The 24,228-nt window shown below is 38.5% G+C and overlaps 1 protein-coding gene across 1 annotated transcript; it reads right to left on the bottom strand.

Moving 5' to 3' along the window:
- Positions 1-12,600: 12,600 nt before the first annotated feature.
- rfx6 (regulatory factor X, 6) lies at positions 12,601-23,693 on the bottom strand. Its single transcript, XM_034527967.1, has 20 exons — positions 23,537-23,693; positions 22,469-22,628; positions 21,592-21,715; positions 21,202-21,263; positions 21,000-21,077; positions 20,801-20,828; positions 19,889-19,996; positions 19,531-19,608; positions 19,301-19,414; positions 18,799-18,848; positions 18,254-18,413; positions 18,015-18,159; positions 17,619-17,728; positions 17,399-17,516; positions 16,261-16,383; positions 15,832-16,038; positions 15,222-15,528; positions 14,182-14,537; positions 12,910-13,110; positions 12,601-12,779 (listed from the first exon to the last, which is right to left on the bottom strand). Exons 1-20 carry the CDS (start codon positions 23,691-23,693, stop codon positions 12,601-12,603), a joined length of 2,865 nt encoding a protein of 954 aa, XP_034383858.1.
- Between the last annotated feature and the right edge of the window lie 535 nt (positions 23,694-24,228).

Raw genomic sequence — 24,228 nt, 5'->3', positions numbered from 1 at the left:
TGTAGTGGATCATCTTTAAAGGATCACTTTGAATTTTCAGAGTCTGGCCTAGTTGACCTATATACCCCCACAATTCAATAGGATTATAAAGAGGTCTCAAATGTGTTTGATTTAATTTCTATTCGAAAAAACATGAATCAAATGTCAATGTATCAGCCTTACTGTATAAAAGCAACTGAGAAAATGAGTAGAGGTGTTCACTAAGTATTTTTTCAAATTTATTTTGTGCGGTTGTTCATGCCTGTAGACGTCTGTTCAGTCGTGTCTTCTAGAAATGATATTTCTGCAAAAAGAAACATGTTTTGGGAGATAGGTAATACAGATTATGTCTTTTATCAACATATTTATAAAACATTATGTTGACACTGAACTGCAAAAATTATCCCTGACAACGTATCTCATTCTTTAAATAACTTGAAACTAAAGCATGATGGTATCTGTTGTGTCTGGGTATGTTAAGGCTCTAAAAGCACTTAGTTAACTTAGTTAAGTTGTTGCTCTCTTGGTTAAATACAAAATATAATGTTGACCTGAGGTACAGTAGGCCTACATGACTCAACCTAAAACCCTGATCCTTCCTGAACCAAAGTATTTTAGTTTCTTCAATCTATACAAAATACAAACAAGCATAGGACTCGCATCATTAGAAACACGTTGCCACTGAACATAATCTAATGAGCAGTTAGAAAGGTGCACACACATCTCTGCATTGTGGGTCTGCAACAACCACTGTTGTAATATATGAATGAATGCATAACGAGAAGGATGTGAAATAGAGAAATAAGAATAGAAATAAAAAATAAAATCTGACAAGAGCAATACAAGTCAAAAGTATAAGGCGAAAATGACAAAGGGATGGAACGTGATGAGTGGCATTAAAGTCAGCAAGTTATAAAGAATGAAGAGTGTAATGATATTAACTAGTGATACTATACATTTAATCTATATTGGAATATATAGTATGATGTATGCAATAGATAATAAATATAGGATATTGTAAAAGACAAGTATTCTGCAGAAAAATGTGTAGTATTAGTATATTTACTGAAAGGAACAGTGTGTAAGTTGTAATGGCATCTAGTGGTGAGTTGCAGATTGTAACCAACTAAATACCCCTCTGCTCACTCCTTGCTTTGCAAATGTGTTGGAGAACTCCGGTTCAGGTAGGGATAGGTATCTTAAAGATTATATTACGACTAGGAGCTACTCTTATCACTACTCGTTTTTGTTTTTTTAAACTAAAGAATTGCTTTTCCGCTAGAGAAAGGAGATAATAATAAATGATACTAAAACATTAAAAAGTACTAATAAAAGCATGCGGAACGTCGACGGTTATCAATACGCAAATCTTTAATAATTTAACACTGGGGCCCATTTAGATCCAGGTTTCGGTTGCTGTAGAAACATGACGGTGCAAGATAGTAGAATTCTAGGAAGAGGTGTAAATATATGTAAATAGCTTATTTTAAGCTTACAATAAGACAACGATTCTTAGTTTTAGGTTATTATACACTAATGAAAACATAGTTACGCATATCATATTCCATTTCAGTCAATTAATCACACAGTTACACACTCATCCTTTAAGTAAAGGATCTGGATGCCTCCTCAGCCACAGTTTAACTGTAATAATAATATGAAGATGGTAATATCGGAATCATCCAATCACAATGACGATTAGCCGATTTCAATAACTTCATCATCCAGAAGCCATGATAGCAACGAGTGCGTCCCAGCTATGCGCATCACTCATCTCTATCCATCAACGGCGAATTCTGTATCATCAAATTGAGGGGTCTAGTGTTTCAGATATTGCAAGTATACAGCAAGGAGTAGGGGTTAGTGATCCAACTCACCTGCAGGACTGGTGATTTTCTCACTGCCGGGTTGTTTTGTGGGAGGATGCGTTATCAGTCTGGGATGCCTGACATCGGCAATTTCCCCTTTCTCATGTTCTACCCTTGTGGCTGCCTAGAGATCCCTTTTCTTTTGGCGGACAGCCTCAGTCCTAACTGATAATGATGTGTGTTCCTTTCAGGTGTCTAGCATGCTAGCACTGAAGAGCAGCTACTTTGCTGTCTTACATGATATCACAGAAAATACCACAAACAATTGATTGCTAGCTAACCACTTAGTAAGGTTAAGGAAAAAACATCATGGTTGGACTTGAAGTTGTAAGTAAACTTAGCTAGAGGCCACTAAACCACTTAGTTAGATTCAGGAAAAACTCACGAACGTAACCGCAATAACTCAATAACAATTTGGGAAACAAACACTGGTCTCGTGTTTGTTTGACCCATCCACTTCCCTTTCCTCGCTGTTTTACTCTGAGCGTTGACTATTCACGTTATGTTCTTGTGTCCACCTCCGAAAATATTCTTACTTGGCGCTCCGTTGGCATTGTTTCACCAGGCTCCACCCAAGCTGTAGTTTCTCCGGCAACAATCGCAACACTTTTTCCTCCACCCCTTCCCATCCTCTGTTTCTGGTTTTCACCATTCCATCCATAAACCGGTTATTCCTCCTCGGCTGGGAGGGCTAAATAGGCTTTTTTTGTTGTTGTTGTTGGCCTGGATGTTTTCCCTCATTATGAATTTTCTGCTGCCTACTATTGAAGGCAACTATCTGATTTCAGGTCATCCGTTTCCATCTGGTTGTCTGAAATACATGTTAAGAGGTCTTGTAAGTCCATCAACATGTCATCTATTCTTTTGTTTGTAGAATCCAATACGATTTGATATGATGACAAATAATCTAAGTAAATGTCTCCATTTATTATTGTTATAGATTCGTTATAGTAACCATATTCAAGCAGTAATTTGGTTGTTACTAAGCAAATAAATGTTAGTATTAAGGAACCTGAGCTCTCAGGGCCACCATAGTATTAACTAGTGTGTCATATAAGATTGTATAGGAGAAGTCATCCTTTCAGCCAGTAGTTTTTCCAGTGTTTTAGATAAATAGCTTTGCGACGTAACACCTGCTGACCCATGACTACACCAGCTTCATTCAGACGACTGAAGAAAATAAGTATTACGTCCACAAAGAGCTTTTACCTTGGATGTGTTAATTTCTGAATACACAAAGAATAATTCCTTTCCTTTCTTTCTGTAACTTTTACCTCTCACTGTCTCAGAGAGACTTTTTTTTTTAACCTCAAGATGGTATTCATGTTCTTTCTGTTTTGTGCCATGTGAGAGAATGAAGAAATACATTCACTTTAGAAACTGCATTTAATGAAGTGCGAGCTGTTATTATATTCTTTCTGGTGGCTGCTGTGTGTCTGCCTGACATGATGTCTGCACTGTGTTATGTTTACAAGAACACAATATCTTCAATTCAGTCAATTATGTCCTATTGAATTAGAATATGCACAGTTTTATCAATTGCAGCTCTAAGTCTAAAGAAAGCATTAAAAAGTCCAACTCAAACTTTAAGATTTGAAAAAAAACGTCGTCAAGGCCAAAACGGAGAAATCCGAGTTTCACAATTTAAACTTGGAAATTAAATTCAACTTTGATGTGATGAAGTCTTATTAATGTATTGTGGTCTTGCCAAGGTGAGACAAGACAGGGAAGAGTCTTATAAGAGCATAAGCCACTAAAGTCTTTTATGTTGTCTTATATCTTTCTATGAGTGGCTCATTGTGCTTGACTCTGGTAAATATTTTATTTCTTTTATACTGTGAAAATGTATTTATGTGTGAGTGAGAGATAAAAAATGTTATCTGAGTTTGCACTCACACTCTCTCAAGCCCTCATTGCTTTAACTCAAACTCTGACTGTTTGTGTATGAATAAAAAAAGACAGTATAAAAGCACTATTCAGGGAAGTCAACGACCTGGAGGTTAAGTTTTATAAATTGCTTTCATTTTTAAGTTATTTTTCATTTCAAGTGTAAGTCTGGCAATATGTTATATATTATTATATATAATAATATATACATTAACAAATGAACCATGACATGAAAAGAATCTAAAACTAACAACACATTAATCCTACAATATTTGCTTGTGTATCAAATCTGATATATCATATACTGTAGAGCTCCATCTTGTCCAAAAATTATTAAATACACATGAAAGAGCCTCTACTTCACAATGTCCTTTATTACTGTAAACAAACACAGACATGGTTAACACATTGTTGGTTATGATCTTTTTATTGAGTAAGAAATAATACCACCATCTTTATTCCTTCTTTTTTAGGATCATTAGCACTAACACAGCCATTGGCTATTTTCACACACATGCAGTCAAACCCACTTATACACACAAAAATAACTAAACAGCTATCATTAACAATCAAGTATGGAAGACAAACATCACCCTTTTCAACAAACATTAACAACAAAATATAAAACAATCACAATTCCCAAATAATTGATAGGAAACTTGATTTTCTTTCTTCTCCTTATTCAAATAGTAACTAACTAACTAATTACCTATTTTGCAATTAAATACAAGTTTGTAGTTTGTGGCCTATATTGTATCAAACTATGTGTTAAAAATGTCATCTTTTTTTAGAATAAAAAAATGATTCAATGAATATCATTTGACCAAGACAAAGAATAAAAGTGTATCAGATGTGGCCTTGAAAATGCATGTATACACTCTCCTGTAAACACAGTCTCAAACACACACACACACACACACACACACACACACACACACACACACACACACACAGTCGTGAGGACATTAAATTAACTTACATTAATTTCCTGGAGACTTCCACTAACCCTAAACACAACTGCTACTTTATTAATCTTAACCCTTATCCTTACCTCAACCTAAACCTAACCCTGAACTTAAACCAAGTCCTCACCCTAAATTGTAATGATTTACTTTATGACTCCCATTTAGTCCCCAAAAGGAAAGCGAGTCCCCACAATGTGGAATCAGATTTATGTCCCCACATACCCACAGTTGCCTCGTGGATCCTGCTGCTTGTGTTGTGTATTGAGTGTTTGCATAGTCCTCCCAGATATTCACCACCAGGGAGAGAAATACCTGCAGCACTGGCCAGTGTGGGGTTAACACACACACACACACACACACACACACACACACACACACACACACGCACACACACAGTTGAGAAATATGTGTACAAAGACAATAGTCCTCCTTCACAAAGTGAAGCACTGGGACGCTCTAAGAGATCAGTTGTGTTGAATGGATCAGTAAATGATAAAGATTGTGTTAAACAATATTTTTCTTATTGTCAAATCCAACAATATGTTAACCTGTAATACTTTCTGACCTCCCTTCAATGTCTGTTTCTAATTCATCTGGGAAAATTCAACGCTGTGTTGTGTTATATGAAATAACACAGCAAAGCAAAGGGTTGCACGAGTCGTGTTTTAATAACTGAGTACTTTGTTATGTAGAATGGTACCTCTCAAACAACGATTAATTCATGCTTGCTAGTACTGACCTACTATATAGGAGTACTGCACAAGCTGCAGTTTGTCGTTCTGCTAAACTGTTGCAGACTGTGTCTCAACAACTCGCTTTAGTAAAAAAAAAACATCTTCTTTTTTTAATTTTATTAAAAGCTTTATCGAATCTTTGGCCTGAAATACGACGGGGGAATTTGTTTTTGTTTCGTGGTAAATAAGTAAGAATTATTCAAGCACTGCCCATAATTACAATGTTGAGGTATTTATGCAAAGTTAATTTACTTCATTACATTTATGTGAACAGATACATAACTATGATTCTCTGCTCATTATTTTGCACACACATCATCTTTATAAAATACATTGTGATAGACTGAACTACCCAGCAGTACCGGTCCTGGTGTGAACTTGTTACCGGGCAGTCCACCCTGTTTACCCTTTGTTGTGTTGTGTCTGTGCTTCCACGTGGGTGGGGGAGGGGATGTTGGGTCACGGCTGTAGTTGCTGCACTAATCACGACCACATTTTAAGACTATTTAGGGTTGTGATGAAAAGAGTCTGGAGATGTGTTGAAGTTGTGCTGCCTACAAGTTATTGGACTTAACATTAAGTAATGCGACCTCCGTAGTTATTGTAGCCCAAACGGTGATTTGTAACTTCCGTACTTAAGAAATGTCTCTTGTGTACTTATTTGAACCCAAACAACAATTTTTTCCCAAACCTCACCAAGTAGTTTAGTTGCCTCAACACGTCAGAGACATCGCGCATGTGCGGCACACATATCACTCATGTTGCTGGGTATTTGTAAGGAAATGTACAAATGTCATGTGCAACTCCATATAGTCTCATATTGTACCAGAGAGATGCAGCTTTATCAGCTCACTCGCACTGCAGGAATTTATGTAAATATTGTATTAAAAGATTGAGGGAATGGGTTTCTGAAATGTTATCTTTTTGAATGAAGTTAAGCTTATATATGTCTTTGTCTTATCCCTCAATTATTTAAAGAAAGGCTTAAAAGTCTTTCCAAAGATAGAAACAATCATGTTTAAAATAACACACATATCTATGATTTAAATAACTCACAGTGATTTCATATTGTATGATTTTTTAAATTATTATCTTATCGTTATTGTTGTTTTCTTTTATTTATTCGTATTATATAGGGGTTCAGAGAGCAGGGGGCAGATGGATACTTTTAATGTATATATCAATACTAGACCTTGAACTTGAACTAGTAATTGTATTTTAAAAAGTCTATAGTAATATCATATTTACGTAGTACAGAGAGGCTTGGGCTTCGGGCTCTTATTAATATTATTAATTAATATATAATTATTTTTTGATTGATTCATGTGACATCTCGTTGTAGGAAGCCTTTACAATGTAAATCTCAGCAAATTAGATCCACTAAAAATCAAATACTGTAACCGCTTATCCCAGATGACATTGGGCCAAGACATATACACAATGGACAGGTCGCCAGATTATCGCTGGGTGAACCCAGAGACAGACAACCATTCAGGCTCACATTCACAATGTAGAGTCGTCCATTACCCTAAACTGCATGTCTTTGGACTGTGTGAGGAACCCGGTAGGGACCCACGCTGGCATCCTGCAGAACATGCATCGAAACCGGGTCCCTCCGAGCCGACTGTGGAGCCACGACACCACCGTGCAGCCCTTACACGCTTTCAGTTTATTTATTTTATGAAGACCTTGGGTCTTGGATTTTCTGCACTGAAAGACATTTTCAGAGACTATTCTGAAAAGGAAATCAATTAACTTTTGTTTGAATCTGCTGCTCCCTCTTTCTCTCCTGAGCAAACACAGACGGCTTCAGCACTGGTACACCTAAAACAGTTACATATGTCAGTTTGTTGCCCTCTAGTGGAATCTTGGAAAACTACATCAAATGCTTCCCCCGTGGAAAAGACGCATAGGAAACTAGAACTGGAACCTCTTTACTGTTACATATCAGGTAAATTACCTGCATTTGTTCTACTGTGCCTTTCAGTGCATGTCCGTTTGTGCCTTTCACTATACATGCTTATCCTATATTTAACATTATTCGGTCAGATAAAGCAGCATAACACATTCTAAATAACTGAACCAATTCCTCTTTAACCTCACACAGTAAAGAGTGTATACTTTATACAGATAGGGTTTATGGTACATGTTACATAGTATATATTATATTGTGTTGCATTGACCATCTGTATCAATAGAACATATTTCAACCTCCCGAAATGTACCCACACTACTCCGCTCCTCCGCGACCTTCACTGGTTACCGGTGGCCGCCCGCATCCACTTCAAAACATTGGTACTTGCGTACCGTGCTGCGAACAGATCGGGTCCGGTCTACATCCAGGACATGGTCTAACCTCACACCCCAGCCCGTTCACTTCGCTCGGCTTCTGCCAATCGGCTCGTAGCTCCTTCACTTCGAGCTAAACACTCAACAAAATCACGACTGTTTGCTGTGCTGGCTCCTCATTGGTGGAACGAGCTCCCCATTGACATCAGGACAGCAGAAAGTCTCTACATCTTCCGTCGCAAACTAAAAACACATCTTTTTCGACTGTACCTTGAATAGGGAAGGTAGAGCTGTAGTAGCACTCTAGTAGCACTTACATGTCCCTTACCGATAGCACTTTGTTGTTTAGCACTTTAGTAGCACTTAAATGGCACTTACGGATAGTACTCTGTAGTTTAACGTTATTGAAGAAATTGTACTTGCTTGATTCTTGTTGTTCTGAGTTTGGACTCATGGTTTAATGCACTTATTGTAAGTCGCTTTGGATAAAAGCGTCAGCTAAATGACATGTAATGTAATGTAATATTTTAAAATGTAAAAAGCCTAAACAGTGCAGATCATTGACACTTGTGTCATTTTGTTGTTGTTTTATTTAATAATTCAATATATTAAAAAGCCTAAAAACAAAAAAATTACAATGAAATATGAACATTTAATCAAATCTGTCAATTAATAATTCCATTTCCTTCATCTTGTCAAAAAAATGCTAAATGCTTTTAATCATTTCTTTCTTTTGTTCCATTTTCTGATTCTTGATTATATTAGCAGCTATCTTTTCCATCAAACAATTGATTTATCTTCATCGTTAATTTTTATTAGCATTTAAACAACAATATTTAATTTGCAAAACAGACTTTTCCATTATCATAGGCTTATAAAAATCTAACAAAAAAGTGAGAATTAAAGACTGAGTCTCTTGGAACAGTAAAATAAAAAAATAATATTTTTTAAACATTAATCTCCTTTTATTTATTTTTAGGGTTGAAACTGGTATACAATTGTGAATAATATTGTTCCTCATTGCAGATACACCAGGTTTCACCTGCACTATAGTCTGTGTGAGATATAGAGGCTGTCTGGATCGGCTCTAATGCAAAGTTCTGGTTAAACATTGGCCCAAAGTTTGCCTTTGGCCTTCTGTTGTTTTTACACTAAAGGTCCAGCAATTGTTGCAGCCTTTATTGACTTAGTAATTAAAGTATTTTAACGTGGGGATTCTGTAATCATTACATATGCCACCATCTGTCCCTGCTATGCTGCATGAGGACCTGAAATGGATTTTTCCTCCTGAGTAGATAACATATAAAAGCCGATCAAGAAGGGAGGAGGGAGCACGGCCACGTCACCGCCATTCATCTAAAACAGTCCACCTTGTGTGCATTTTTATTTATTGAGTTTGAATTAGATATTCAACAGTGATCTCTCATTTGTTATTATTTACTTTCAAACGAAAGACAAACTATTGTTTAAGAAAGTAAAACATCTCTAAATAAAATGCAAAAAAATGACAACCATCCCTATTAAATAACCTATTTTTGATGTAAAGGAGGACCTCCAAAAAAGTACTTTTAACTCTATTTCTTCCCATCAGGTTAATTGATATTAACCGAATATTTAATGTAATGCTACATTTAATGAAAAAAACAATGTAGTTAGGTACACAATATAGTGAACAAAGAGAGTCAATCATACAATGCAACATATTTGGAGAATAAAGTCTACAATCATAAATTAAATCAACATTCCCACTATAATTAGTACTAGAATACTTTGTTCTTTCCAGCGAACTTTGGAAATTATTATGACATTTCAACCCCATAAAGTACCACAGAGGGTTTTCAGATGTATCCTGAGGTGGTCAAATTCATGCCTTACAGTGAATGCCTGTCCAACTGTACAGTAGGAGAAACGTATTGATTACATACAAGTACTGTATCCACAGATCAATTTACACTATAATTCCATTAATATCAAATTGAAACTTCAAGATACTAAATACATATTTTAAGACATTTCATTGGTCGGAAAATCATCAATTATTCAAATGCAGGTGAGTTCAGTAGATTTCCATCTTCATTTCATGACTTCGAAAGATAATTCCGGTGAATGCTGAGTTTCTTTCTTTCTTTACTGAAGTGTGTGTTTTGCCAGAGGAAACAACCTGCACCGTGGCAGACCCTTTGATCTCGTGGTTTTACGATGTCCCATCTGCTCCAGTATACCGACAAACTCAAGAGGAGACATGTTTCCATGTTCTACTGAGGTCACCACGGTGTGATACTAACAGCTTTACTCTCATCCCCCAGCCCTCCCTCTCTCTCTGTTGGTTCTCGTAACATTTTGGTAAACACTTTTTATCTGACCCTTATCTCCCCCTCCATTGTGCCGCAGAGAAAGCAAATGATTACAAATAAAAAGCTCCCAACTTTGATCCGCAATCTTCAATTGTGATCCCGTCCTGTAATCTCAGCGTTCAGCCATTAAAGAGTCATGCGTTTGGAGCTCCGACAGACGGTCTTTGAAGCAGGGCAGATAAGAACTCTATTGGGGTCTATTATTGACTGCAAGTCAATCTGCTGCAGAAGCAGACAAAGCAAGAACACAAACTGTTCCCTGTTCTGTTCTGCTCAGTATCTCCATTATTACATCCGATAAATAAAATGGACAAACATGCAACCAGAAGCAACAAGATAATATTTCATTTGGTCAGTAGAGCTGCAAGCTGTTCATTTATGTTTTTAGCGACGTCACAGCGGTGTCCCGCACTTTGGTCTGGACTGAAAAAGCTCCTGGATAAATATCTCATCTAAATGCATTGTCGTAAAACTGTGTCCAGACATTTCATGATTCCCATGGGGCTAACTGACTTCCTCTGATTTTTCCCACCAGTGCCACCACGAGTCGCCTTAAAGTGAAATGTCTCCTATTGTCTCGGATGGGTTACCCTGACATTTGTATGAGACATTCATGTACCCCTCAGAATGAATGTGCAAACTCTGTGGTGATCCTTTTTCCATTTTTCATTAAGCAAATGGGCTTAATTTGAAAGGCCCAAAAGAATAGGACTTATCAGATGTTTGTAAACGCAGCATTTCAAGTTGGCACCTCTCCTCACCTGGTGGAAAAGAGTTAGGGCGCTTACCAGCGAGTGAAAGCCAACCCCGGAGTCATTCTTGTTTTGGAACAAGCTTTTGGTGTTTCGCCGTGTCCGCCATTTAAATAGCTTCCTCTTGGATGGGATCTGGCACCTGGTCGCAGCAGCGTAACATAACTGTAATACACCGTGGTGCATCTTTTTTTTTCCTGGGCCCCTGGGCTTGTGCGCACGCGTGGACACACACAACCACACCAGACAATTGCAAATTGCTACTTCACCAGAGGATCATCTTGCAAACCAGCCATTGATCAGCCATTGGGGAGTTTTTCCTGATCCGATGTGAGGTCCTGGGACAGGGATGTTGTTTGTGTACAGATTGTAAAGCCCTCTGAGGAAAATTTGTCATTTGTGATATTGGGCTATACAAAATAAACTGAATTCAATTGAATTGATCAGCACCATGGACAGCGGCCAACGCCTTAAACGTATCGCTGCTCATTTAACAGCCCGGCCTGGACTCAGAGGTCAACTAGGATCACAGTCACAGATTACAGTAGGCGTGAACTCTACAACATGTGAGGCGTAACAAACACATTGCCATAGATTCAAATCCCTGATACCACTCCATAATGACAAAGAGAAACCTGTACTCACCCTGAAGTCATAAACAAACTTGCACAAGATCTGTGTCCTTTTCTAATGGAATTCACGCCATTGCCTGGTCGCTACTTTTTTATAGAGGTTGACATCCAGAAACGCCCCGAAAACAGCAAAATAAGAAAAGGCAGGCAGAGGACTGGGTCTCTGCAGATAAGTACATCAATACTAATAACTAAAGAAAGTCTGATGTCAAAGTGCTATGATGGTGTGACCCTTCCTTCGTCCCCGACCTACATGAACTTTGTCGCTCTTTATATTCAGTCACCTGACGTCTTGCTCCAGTTATAAATACAACGGCCTCTATAGAGATCACAACAATAAATCTAAATAGTGGTCTTAATAAACTGCTTGTATGAATGAATTCCTAGGGGAGGGCAGTTGAATTGCAAATATTTGTTTAATTTTTAATACAATTTTAAGATGGTGTTTCCCCTAAAAAATAAATTGTTTTGTCACCTAACACAAGCAAAGCAGAGCGTTAACCCTCTAGCGGCTCAACAGATTGTGATCATTAAACACTCAAACTCTGCACAACGTGTGCTGTTAGGCTACTTTTCACTTGTTGTCTTACCAAAAATATAGAACTCCATTTTGACTAACAAAGATTTATTTACAACAATTTGCACACAGAAGAAGTTGAAGCCCTCAAGCATCATTTATATTGGAACAACTTTTTTAATGTATTATTTCCAAACTGGAAAGAAATACTGATTGAAAAAACACAGTTGTGGATAAATATCTGTATCAGAGTGACTGTTATATTATTATTATTATTTTTTAAAGTATAATCCACATTTTCACACAAATAAATATCTTTCCTTTGCTCCTCTCTAACTGGTTTATGCTACAGATACAAACACTTGGCAGAACATGTAGGTCTTTCTCAGTCTTTCTGTACACTGCACATCTCTTTATGGAGGACTGCCGTGGCTCCATGTTCATACTGCACCTTACAGTTTGGATATTCTTGGCTTGATTTTGGCTGGGGGCTCACTTGCTGCACTGCACTTGATTTCATCCCAACCGCCTCGTAGCATTAGTGCACGTGTACATCCTGGATCTGGGCTGCTATGACGGGGACTGGACTCAACATGGCACTTCTCTCGTTTGTGTTTTTGCCGTCATTGTACTCCTCCTGCTCCCATGAAGACAGTATTGATGGGAGGAAGCGAAGACACCAGGTCCTGCACCTCTGATGATGATGGCACGCGCTGTTGAGCGAGCAATGCATCCTGGGAGGAGAACGGAGCGGCAACTCCGAACATGCAGGGAGCGGATCCTGACGAGGGGTGAGAATGATCTGTGAAGAATCAACAGAAATGTATGAGATTGAATTGCTTTTCAACAATTCAAGATGGAATTGACATATCTGGTCCTCTCGTCCTCTTTCTTACTTTTGCCGTTCTTAATGTGATAAATTTAAACCAGACCTGCTCCGGTGTCGGCCTCAGTAAAATATGCTCCCGTTGTTTTCCTTCCCGGTTCGTCCAGGATGTTGAGCGGGTCGTGGACTTCAGAGTACGTTGACGGGAACGGGCGCAGGCTGCTGATGGTGCTGATGACGGACACGTGCTGGTCGACCAGTGATGTCATGCGCTGGCTGTCCAGGTAAGTGCCGTTGCCGTAGTAACCTGCCACAGGACGAAAGCCCGGCATTGAGTTCCAGTTTTCAACGAACCGTGTTCACAATTTGGTGCAATTTGGCTTGAGCACAGAACCGTGGTCCTCACAAGAAAGGGTCACGAAAGAAATCGGGAAGGTCGTCGGAATCAAAATTGTATTCTTTCACCTCTGTACATCTTTAAAAGCTCTCAAGTGAGACAGAGAAGGAAAAAATCACCTTGACATTCATTTCAAGGGGTCACAAGCCAAAAGAGGTCTTACTTTCCTTCTTTATTTGTACCTTTTATACTTGAAAAAAAAGGTTGGGAACTACTGACAATATCCGCGTGTGGCATAGAAAGAAACATAGTTTACTTTTGTAATAATAGTGATTTGTTCATTCATGAACATTTTATATGGTATGTGTGTTATGAATAAGATTACAATTAATATAAATTATAAAGCACAAATAAATATGTGTTCTAAGTTTGTCACACCTTAGAAACGTGTTTTTTAATTACCCAGTCAAATTAATTAGTAATTAATTAAGTGTACATTTATATCTCATATTCATGTTGAAGAAAGAAGCCAAGTAATAAATGCACGATAACAAAAGCCTTTAAAATGTTGACTCAAATGTAGATTGAGTAATCTCCGGTTTCTAAAGAATTTAAAAAGGAAGTGGCCTTCTTTCTTTAACCCAGTTAATAGTGCTTTTATCAGTAAAATACTTTGCACGCAGCATAATTAACTTTATGAATGTTATGACGGCCCACCGGCCTACGGGTGTGGTGGCCCGAGTGGATTTGTCCCGGTCAGCCAGATGTTCAGTTCACCACTGTCAGCTAGTAAACTGGAGGCTGTGGTTGTAGCTGGCAACTGAGCAGCAGAACCACTGATGTCTATATAGAGTAAGGGGGAGGAGTTAGGCTTAGGAGGGCTCCCATGCGTCATCAAGCCATGATTTCTGGCCAAATATCCTGAAAAAATGCGCAACGTTCCTATTCCACTATTTAGTTTTAGTTCGCTGTCTTTTCACATTATTTTCTTCACATGTAAAATCCCAGAAAATAAAGATAATACACATTAGTACCACTTACCGCTGTGTCCTGCAGCCGAGTACGTCTGTCCCTGACACCCACCGCCTGCAGAGTTAAGTCCAGACCCCACAAAGCCGAACTCCTCCCCTGAGTCCAGAATCTGAGCTGCTGTCTGAGCATCCAGTCCCTGTTCAGTCTGAACTGGATTTGACCCCGAAGCGTAGTTGGATGCGGGTCGGACCCCGGAGCCGTAAGGCGTCAGGGAGCAGTTAGTGCTGTTAGACGGGTGATGAAGGCCGTAGAGGACGTCTTTGGTCAGGTGTTGGTCGTTGAAGGAGGGGTACCGAGAGAGATGGTAGGCCAGGGATGAAGCCTGAGACTGAACCGAAGCCAGACACTGACTCTGATTCTGAGGCCTGAAACACAGATTCAACAAATCTTCTGACTTAATAAAGACAACAAAAACAACTTTTATATGACGGTCAAATTCAACGAGGGACGGGAACCTGAAGGCTCAGTAGCCATGTCCATATTTGTCAGTACCACAGAATAAAACAACCACTGTTTAATAGACTTGAAAATAAAAGCTCAAGGTAGCTCTTACCCGTATGTTAATAATCAATATTCTAAAATGATTACATTACATGCGTTTGTTTTTTCAGAAATGTCATACAGTGGGGAAAAAGCCTATAAAACAATACTTAAAACCACACACTATATTTCTCTCCTGCAAAAATATATATATTGAAATTGTATGCAAACTACGATTTTTGTTTTCTTGGGCCAAAATCAGGGGAATCACACAGAATTACTTATTTACTTATTTTAATATAATACTACGGTCCCGATTTAATGACCATATTTTACTGAATTCATGCCAAAATTGAAATCACCATCTTGCAACAATATGAAAATATGAATCAAGGAAGATAACAAGAAAGAGCTGTTTTTATATACTTAGACTCTAATAAAAAATATGGCAGTAGAATAATAGCTGAGTGAGAGCTATCGATTACCCAACAATAAAATAATAATGAAATCAATGGTCAGTTCAGGGTCATAGGACACACTGTAGATGCACAGCACTAAATGAAGCTGACCTCAGGGCAGGCTGGTAGTTTGAGCCCGAGGAGTTGCCAGTTTGGGGGAAGTAACTGGAGCTGGTCTGAGGTAAGCAGTGGTACATGGTCTCCGGGTATGAAGAGCAGGGACCGGGTTGCGTCATGTTGCTGAGAGAAGACAGGCAGGAGGAAGAGGAGGAGGAGCAGGTGGAGGAAGAAGAGGTAGTCAGGGGTCTCCCCGTCATGGGCCCTTGGTTGATGACGGAGCCTCTGTGCACTAACGCTGCTGGAGAGATAGGAGGCGTCATGAGGGGCCCGCTGACCTGAGAGTAGTGCATCTGACCACCTGTGAAGAGGGCAAACACACAGTGATCCCATGACAGGATTGGTTTATTTAAACCTGCTCTAATCAATATTCTCTGCAGCTCTATGGAGCGCTTTAGCGTCTTTCTGCTCATAGTTTCAGTGTTACGGCCCTCAAATTAACCCTTCAGTGCCCATTTCAAGCAGCTTACATTCATCGGTTTATTCAGCGCTATAACTTTATATGGTGATTATATGTCAGTGTTTTGTTTGTGGTTTGTTTTGCTTTGTCTTCTTCTTGATGGTGGTTAGCAAGCAATAACACGGTGCTTTAATTCTGTTTTACCTGACACTGTAAATCCAGCAGACTCCGTCCCCTGGTAGATGACGGCGCTTGTTTCCAGACTTTGCTGCTGATTGTTGGACAGAGACATGTAGGCGTGTTCTCCCAGAGACTCATTCTTCACTGATTGGTCGATGGGAGCGGTGGCTTTGTTGCGATTGGCGAGGAAGCAGGAACTAGGAGAGGCCATGAACGCCGCTTTACTCGCATCTGAAAGTGCCAACGTTGACATAACATCATCAACAACAACATCTGGTGAAACTCACTAAACCAGTGTCCGTTTGAACAGTTGATGCTTCTTAATCATTATTGTAGCATCCATTGAGTTGACTGTAGGGGATGACATTTAATACAATATATATATATATATATATATATCAGATTTGAGTATGTCAGCAGCTGAACATCAGTGTCTGGTTTGATGCTTGATACCTGCATTCTTCATGTATTTGTCCAGCAGGTTCTGCAGGTCCTGCTCCTTGTCGTTGTTGAACTGAGTCTCCAGGGCCAACAGGATGTATTCGTCCAACAGCATCCTGATCAGATGGAAGGAACCTGTCAATGTACAAAATGTAAATGAAAAAAAAAGAGAGAATGACACCTAAAATTACCAGGTGAGAGGTTTTTTTCCACGTATCAAATTTGACTGGTATTTTCTTCTTCATCCACAGTTTGACCTTTAGGATCAAGCTGCTCTTTGTTTGACCTGCTGGCTCGCAGCTTTAAAACCTTCTGTGTGTGTTTGAGCTGCACTGGGACTCTTCAGACCAAATGGTTAGTGTTTATTCACGTCCACGTACTCTGTGTGTGTGCATGTGTTTGAACAGAGAGCACGCGACCTGCAGATAAGACTTTGTTTAATCAAGGCGAGCCTGGCCATTACAATTTATAGCGCTATTGTAGCAATCTGCTCTGAGCTGGCTTGGACTGTGTTAGCCTCTCACACATGTGTGTGTGTGCGTGTGTGTGTGTGTGTGTGTGTGTGTGTGTGTGTGTGTGTGTGTGTAGACTAAATTATGGAGAAGAAAGGAACACAAAAATTAATTAGCTGAGTGACAGTTATTAATTTCACAAACAGTAATCACCATGTTGTCATTATGTCCATATACGTAGCTTTTACAAATTGTTTTTTAATGTTGCCTGACTGACAACTTTGTTAGCACCAGTGAAACCACATTTCCCATAACTGATAAATCAGTTTTAGCTCTGTTTGTTCTACGTTTGTTCACCGAATCTGACCTGATGGCAAACAAGATGAAATATAAAGAATACATTTGATCTCACCAGTCTTCTCATTGATGGTCATGTATAATCATATTACTTTTTGAATGGGACTAACAGTTTTGTTATTTTACTTAAATAACATTTTGTGTGCAGGACTTTCGAGTTTAATTGCTACTTTTAATTAAGTAAAAGATCCGAGGACTTCTTTTACCACCACTGCTTAGAGGTGTATAACTGTGGGAGTGTGACCGTGGTGTTCCTGTGAGAGAGAGCATCTCTCTCAATGAAATGTACCCTAATTTCAATAAAAAAGTTAATAATATGTAACTTTTTTTTATGTTCTTACCAAAGCTGGAGGCGTTGTTGAGCGTGAGGTTGTGCATCACTCTGGCACCGAAGAAACTCCATCTGAGGAGGAAATCCTGAGCTCGCTTCTTCACTGACCGACCGCTCTGCTTACCGGGCTGATCAGAGACGGGGAAGACAGAAAAGACAAGGTTGCACAACAGGACCCTTTGCAGGACAAAGACGAGTCCACACAGCTCACCGGGCGGAACAGCTGTTACCTTGATGACTTTATGCTCCACGACAGAGTCCAGCCACTCGATGAAGGACTCTACTGTGGCGTTCTTTCTCAGCAGCTCCTTTAGCTCCTGAAAGACAGTGATGGAGTCATCTGGGGAAAAAGAGAGAGAAAAGATAACAGGAAGAGACAAATTGCTTCATTATTAATACAACAGAGTCTCATTTGTATATTAGAGCAACAGAAAAAGCTGCTGGTTGTAAAAAATCTCCCTTTTTTGGTGTATCATTATGGATTGAGACATAAAAGTAGTGTTTTCTATATAATTCTGCATTGTCCTTTAATTGTGGTACTTAAGTATATTTAGATGCTAATACTTTTGTACTTTTCCATGAGTGAACTTTTGAATGCAGGACTTCTCCCAGCACCTTTTTCTTACACTCAGAGTAGATGTCCGTGTCCTGGTCTCCGGTAGAGCTGATGCTGAGCAGAGGCTGCGAGCTGATGCTGCTGAGATCCACATCATCGATATCCAACACCATGCTGCTCACGACTGCCTGGTCGAACAGCGCCGGACGGGCTATCTGAAGAAGAAGGGAAAAAAGAACTCAGATATCCATGTTGTGTTTATTTTTGAGACATTAGTGTTTACCGTAATCTGCTCTTCAGTAAACGTACCTGTGCCAGGTGTAAGAACGACGTCTGTCTCTTCAGGGAGGAAACAAAGTGGCGCGCTATGGGGAGCTTCTTGGCTGCAAGGCATTCTGGGAGGTTCTCCAGGGAGGAGGCTAGCCAGTGCTCCCAGTGTTTGGCAAAGTTGCGGATATCTGCCAAAAGACTGATGAACAAAATTCATTAATAAATCATTCAGCATGAAGATTTGCTTTAAATATCTTCATACTTCATTGTAGTTCCAAATAACGGCGTTTGGGTTACACTAGACTTGTTTAAAACCTGCATCCTCGTCTCTACAGTAAAGAAAGAGAGTCAATATGTATGCTATATCTGATGGGAATGATGGTCAAAAATCAAACATTGAGATCCAGGCATCACCAACTGGACTAAATCTTTCTGTTAGTCAGATTTCTATGGGAAACATACTTAGCAACACCAACATGGATACCACCGGTGTCACTAAGAGCCTCAGATTGTCTCAGTTTTGTTTGTGTATCGCGTGAACATCACAACTCGTGACAATAACACATGAGGATAAAGTGACTAACCTTTCAGGCATTTCCTGCATTGTGGCAGGAATCAGAACATCTGTTAAAACCTTACAAAATAAGAAAAGGTACACACTGTTAATCCAGATGTTCATCTTATCAGTGAATCAGAGAGAGAGGACAGGATTGCCAAGTTTATTTATTTTTATCCATATTAAAAGACAAGCTGCAAGGCAGCAGTACATCATCAGCTATACTATTGTAATTATATTGTGCAGGGTGATACTCTCTTTAACTATACATTACAAGGAGGTTACATAAGTTACTGGCAGGAATTCAAGTTTTTCTTGCTTAAAAGAGACTTTACACTTACAAGAATGTGTCTTCAACTACTAGGGCAGCCTGCATGAAAACATGCGCTATTATTATCATACTTCACTATTAACTATGAGATGCCATGCGATGAACTGAAAAAGTGTTCCCATTAACTTTACGATATAAAGGTCTGGGCACTCTGGCTGTCATTCTGTAGAAATATACAAATCAAGTATTTCATAACAACCTTATAGAGGATGGAGTCACAGACGCAGAAGATGTCGACTATAACGGGGTTCTCCAGCAGTGGCAGCAGGTGGTCGGGCATTCCCTGCCAGAAATGGAGCAGAAAATTCTGGATCTGAAACAAAGCATGTCAAGAGTTATATCTAGTTTGCGTGGATGGTTGTGCTGGTTTTTACTCTCTTCGGTAGTATGAAAACAATAAAAAGCTCTTGGTTTGACCGTAATAATCACCTCCTCAAAGCTGACGTTAATGGCGTTGTCCAGGATGCACTGGCAGTGTGTTTTATACATCATGATCAGCGTGTCGACCTGCGAGGAGCGAGTGAAGATCTGACGTTAACTTAATTCACAAACAAATTATAATGCTGACAGCCAGCCCATTCAATAACTGCTGGTAATGGGATATTGTTAAGAGGTAATACATCTGTACCATGTCGCATTTTAAAATGTCAAAATAAATATTATTCATATATACCATTAGTTTAAAAATGATAATTTATTTCCCATTAGAAGGTCGATACACACCGTCAAGCCTTTGTGCTGAGCAGTGATTTCTCTATTCATCAATTCATCAATATGTTTCACTAACCTTTTCTCTGGAGATGTTTCCCTGCAGCAGAAGATGCTGAGCGTTGGGGAAGTCTGGGAGCAATGTCCCAGTTTTAGAGCTCAAAGAATATTTCCTGGTGAAACCTCCCTGAAAAAACAAACAAAGAGAACCCATTTTCCTTTAGTTGATCTTAACTCTATTGACTTTATTTAAAGAGTAACTTATCACACTCTGAAAATGTAGTTTTTGCTAACCTCCAATGACCTAACTGCAGTTTAATAACGCACTATGTTATAAAAACTCATTACACTCGATAATATGCCATACATTTTCTCTTCATGACGTGATAACACCAGCATTTTATGAAGCTTGAATGCAATATTGACTACATTTTTGAATAAACGATCATATATTGCAATGGTTATTACAAAAAATGCAAGAGTTGCAATTTTTATGAAACTCCAATCATATTATGTCAGAACTAAAATAGATGTTTTCATCTTGATGTGGTGAATGAAAGATAATCTACTTGTCTAATGAACTACTTGTATTTTTTCTTTAATGAATTTTGAGTCGGTATGATTCAAGCTTGAATGCAAAAACAAACGTTATGGCAAATGTATGAATGAAGACAGCAATTTTGGTTGGTTACTAAAGAATTCATGTATTTATAAAAACAATTTATTAAAACATTTTTTTATCACCACTGCAATATGTAACAATTTAGTACAAAATGCATTGGTGTTTATTTAGTACAAAATGCTGTTTATTACAAAATGTGGCAGATTATAATAAAAATGTCGCTGTTATTACATAATGAAGTAAACATGTATTACATCTTGTCTATTATTACATGATGCGGTGTTGTCAGAAGCAGTGATGTAGTACCATAGGACTCTGTGACATCACCACTGGGTGTGGTTAAAGATGCAACTGTATTTTCTAACTAACCTCATTCTTCAGCTTGCTCCCTGAAAATCTGTGATCAAAGAGAAACAGATTTGATATTTTAAAATATAAATGCATAAAGGAACAAAACATCATCTGCAAAGACATAACAGATCAATAAAATTGTGCACTAATGCTGGCCACAAAAACAAGGAGTTACCGTATAATATGCTAGAATAAATCATGTCAAGTGTTTCGTTACCTTGTCAAACCTTTTCCAGAATACACCGAGTGATAGTAAGCGCTGCTCTCTTTGATGCCAATTCCATAGTAATGATATCTGTATGTGTAAAGATATTAACATCCAATAAATACGACAACATTTTGGAGCTTACGTGACAATTTCTTTGCAAAAATTAAAAATAGGAGAACGAGGGCAGGATTTAATTTTTTGTGGCGTTTACTTGGAGTGTCCTCTGGTGCCCAGTCTTCTTGTTGTTAAAAGAGGAAACTTCTGTCGAATTGTCTGATGAGAAAAAATGGTTTTATTAAGTTCTTGGTTGATCAATCAGTCATCATATCATTGCCAATGGATAAGCATTAGGAATATAGAGTACCGTAATGAACAATATGTGATATTTACATTACATAAAAAATACAAAGTATAAGCTTTGGATGACATTTTAAGACTTCTTGAAATAAATTCATGCGAATAACTAAAAGCACTGTACCCTTAACTGGCGAGGACAAAATGGATATAAAGAAGTCAATTAAATCTGCAAATAGATACCTTTTTCATATTTTCTGACTTAAATTACACAAACACAAACACACACACACACACACACACACACCTTTCCAAATGTAGCAGCACAGGCCGGCTCTAGTTTCTCCTTCCTGCAGAAGTCCAGGTAGTGAGCATAGAGGATGCATCGAGGCAGACACACTCCTTCACACACAATATAATTCTCCTCCAGCCTGTTGAGACACATCAGTGAGAAAAACATCAATACAGGAAATGCAAATACCAATCAAAGATAAAACTAATGGACAGATTTACTTTTACATTTTAGAAGACAAACAAACAAAATGGAAAAGTGCTTTACATAAGAGCAAAAGTTCTAAAAGACCAATACACACATTACAATAGTCACACCTATTATACTGAATAGAAACTAGAATTGGGTGAAATCAGGGAAGGCAGAGCGATAACAGTACATTTTAAGCTTTTATTTAAAAGAAGCCTTTGAAGAGACGGAAATACAGCTTTGGAAAGGTGTCGAAAATAATCGTCAAGTTGCACAACAATCGTTTACGGTTTAAAAGAGGAGGAAGAAGTCACTTACAGTTGCAAATATTTGCTATCTTTAAGAATCAGTAACTCGGGGAGCGAGTTAAAAAATATCCTTTATTTTGCATACCACGGAATCATTTTGCGACTGTATCAGTCTTGGAAATATATTCGTCAAATATAAGCGTTAACGAGTGACCTGCAGGGTTTATCTAAAGTGTTTATGTCACCATGTATCCAAAAGTTATTTCATAACAGCAGTTTTTACATTTCTCTCATTCATGTTTTCGCCCTCTAGCATCTTGTGGGTTGGAGGAAGGAAAGAATCTGCGATGCAAAACAATGCTGTGGGGACGTTAAATGTGACCCCACACACACCTGTCAATATGGATATTGCTGTCTATATGGATATCACTCTACTCTCTACTCTCAGCTCTTACCACTGCAGAGTGAGTTGTGTCTGTTTCTTTTTGTCCTTGATGATCTGACTGATGGTCTTCCTGGAGGACAAGATGCTCTGTTTGATGGTCAAGTCCGAGTTCAGGTCCACCAGGTCCTGGTCTTCCTCAGAGGACGGCGTCTCATTACTGTCCTCTGCTTCTGAGAAAACAAACAGATACATATAATACATAGCTCACACGAGGTTTACTTTCAAAATGACTCCCACTAATACTTTCTTCTTCTTGGATTAGTTCTGCACTTTACTGATATTCCCTTACCCGTCTTGGATGTCATGTATTTCTGTTGCAGTGTTTCCAGTGTTTCCAGTGTTTCCAGTGACTCCAGCAACCACCAAGTGCCTCAAGCAGTGCCAAGATCTGCAGCTTAACTAGTTCATTGAAACATCTGCTTTGAGGAGTTTGTGATTGATTTGAGCTTTCTTTTATCACTTAGATTGTTCACTGGTCTGCCCACACAGTAAACTAAAAGACTTATGATTAATAAGAGGATAAATATATATATATATATATATATATATATATATATATATATATATATATATATATATATAACAACTATTCAAAGAAATACTGTAACTGCATTTTGAAAAGTAATTTTTTTAATTCAATTTTGCAGGATAAATATAAAGAACAACACCACAATTCTGACTGACTTTATTTCACTCATTAACTCTTTTTTTCCCCTCACTGATTCCTCTCACTAAAGTCATGTCCTACTCGCATCTTCCCTCCTGTTTGTGTGTCTTCATCATCATCCTTATTCTCATGTGTGGGGCCCAAAACGGTTGTGCGAAAAATGAATGACATCTTTTTGTTGTAGCACCACTATGTGGTCAGTTTGTGTCACTCATTTTAATTTATTTTTACCTGCGCTGGTTTGAAATGTAAACAAAACGTTCAGATTTAAAGACTTTGAGTGAAGATTAATTCAAGAAAACAGGAGATGATGATGATGAAGACTTCAGAAGGATATAATTATAAAACAGTGACACTTCAGCTTTAATGACCTGAGCTTCCAGAAGCAATCGAAAATGAGTGTTTCATTACCTGATTTAATCCCGGAATCTTCCTGCTGATGAAAATGTGTCTGTCCGTTAAAGTCTGTGCGCTTTTCCTCAGGTGAGCTGCACAAAGTCTTCGTCAGAGAGTGAATAAGAAACACTCCATTTCTGGCTGAACTCTCACTTTTGCGTTTCATTGGCATAATTAAATAAATGTTAAAAAAATTAACCAAAGACAAAGAAAAAGAAAACTGAAGTAAACTTGTTGTAAAAAAAACTAAACAACAACACTCCACTGCAACTCATTTGTCCTTAAAAAATAATCTTCAAGCACTGTTTGTCAATCCCAAATTCACTCAAGTCCAGGAAAAGATAACAATGATCACAAAACACCACGTCCAGCATTATTTAGTTTGGGTCCAACCAACGATTCTGAAGCTAAAGAAAAGTGGAAACAACCTGACAGAGCGACTTCAGACTAATAAAGCTGTGCTGTGGAAAGGCAGAGCTAATGAACCCGTGGATGCATTCATCATATTTACAGAGGACTGGGGCTAATCCAGGTTATTAATGATTAACAGAGAAACCCTCATCCATCTGTCCATCCATCCATCCTGCCTCTGCACACTCAGCTGGCCCTTTACACAAAGTTCCTTAAAAAGCAATAGTTTAGTTGGCTTTCACTTTGTTGTTGTGATAGTTAAAAATACTTACAGGAGGATACAGCTCTAATATAAT

Source organism: Cyclopterus lumpus, chromosome 24 (assembly GCF_009769545.1).
Source record: "Cyclopterus lumpus isolate fCycLum1 chromosome 24, fCycLum1.pri, whole genome shotgun sequence".
NCBI lineage: Eukaryota > Metazoa > Chordata > Actinopteri > Perciformes > Cyclopteridae > Cyclopterus > Cyclopterus lumpus.
The sequence above is the reverse complement of the archived record's forward strand: the minus strand, read 5'-3'. Positions and strand labels throughout refer to the sequence as shown.

Excerpts from the sequence above, each read along its gene's own strand:
- rfx6 (XM_034527967.1), bottom strand. The coding sequence starts at position 23,693 with ATGCCAATGAAACGCAAAAGTGAGAGTTCAGCCAGAAATGGAGTGTTT. Across the intron at positions 21,078-21,201 it reads GGCACCAGAGGACACTCCAA|ATATCATTACTATGGAATTG; the intron begins GTAAACGCCACA and ends TTACACATACAG. Across the intron at positions 18,849-19,300 it reads GTGACTCCATCCTCTATAAG|GTTTTAACAGATGTTCTGAT; the intron begins GTTGTTATGAAA and ends TTATTTTGTAAG.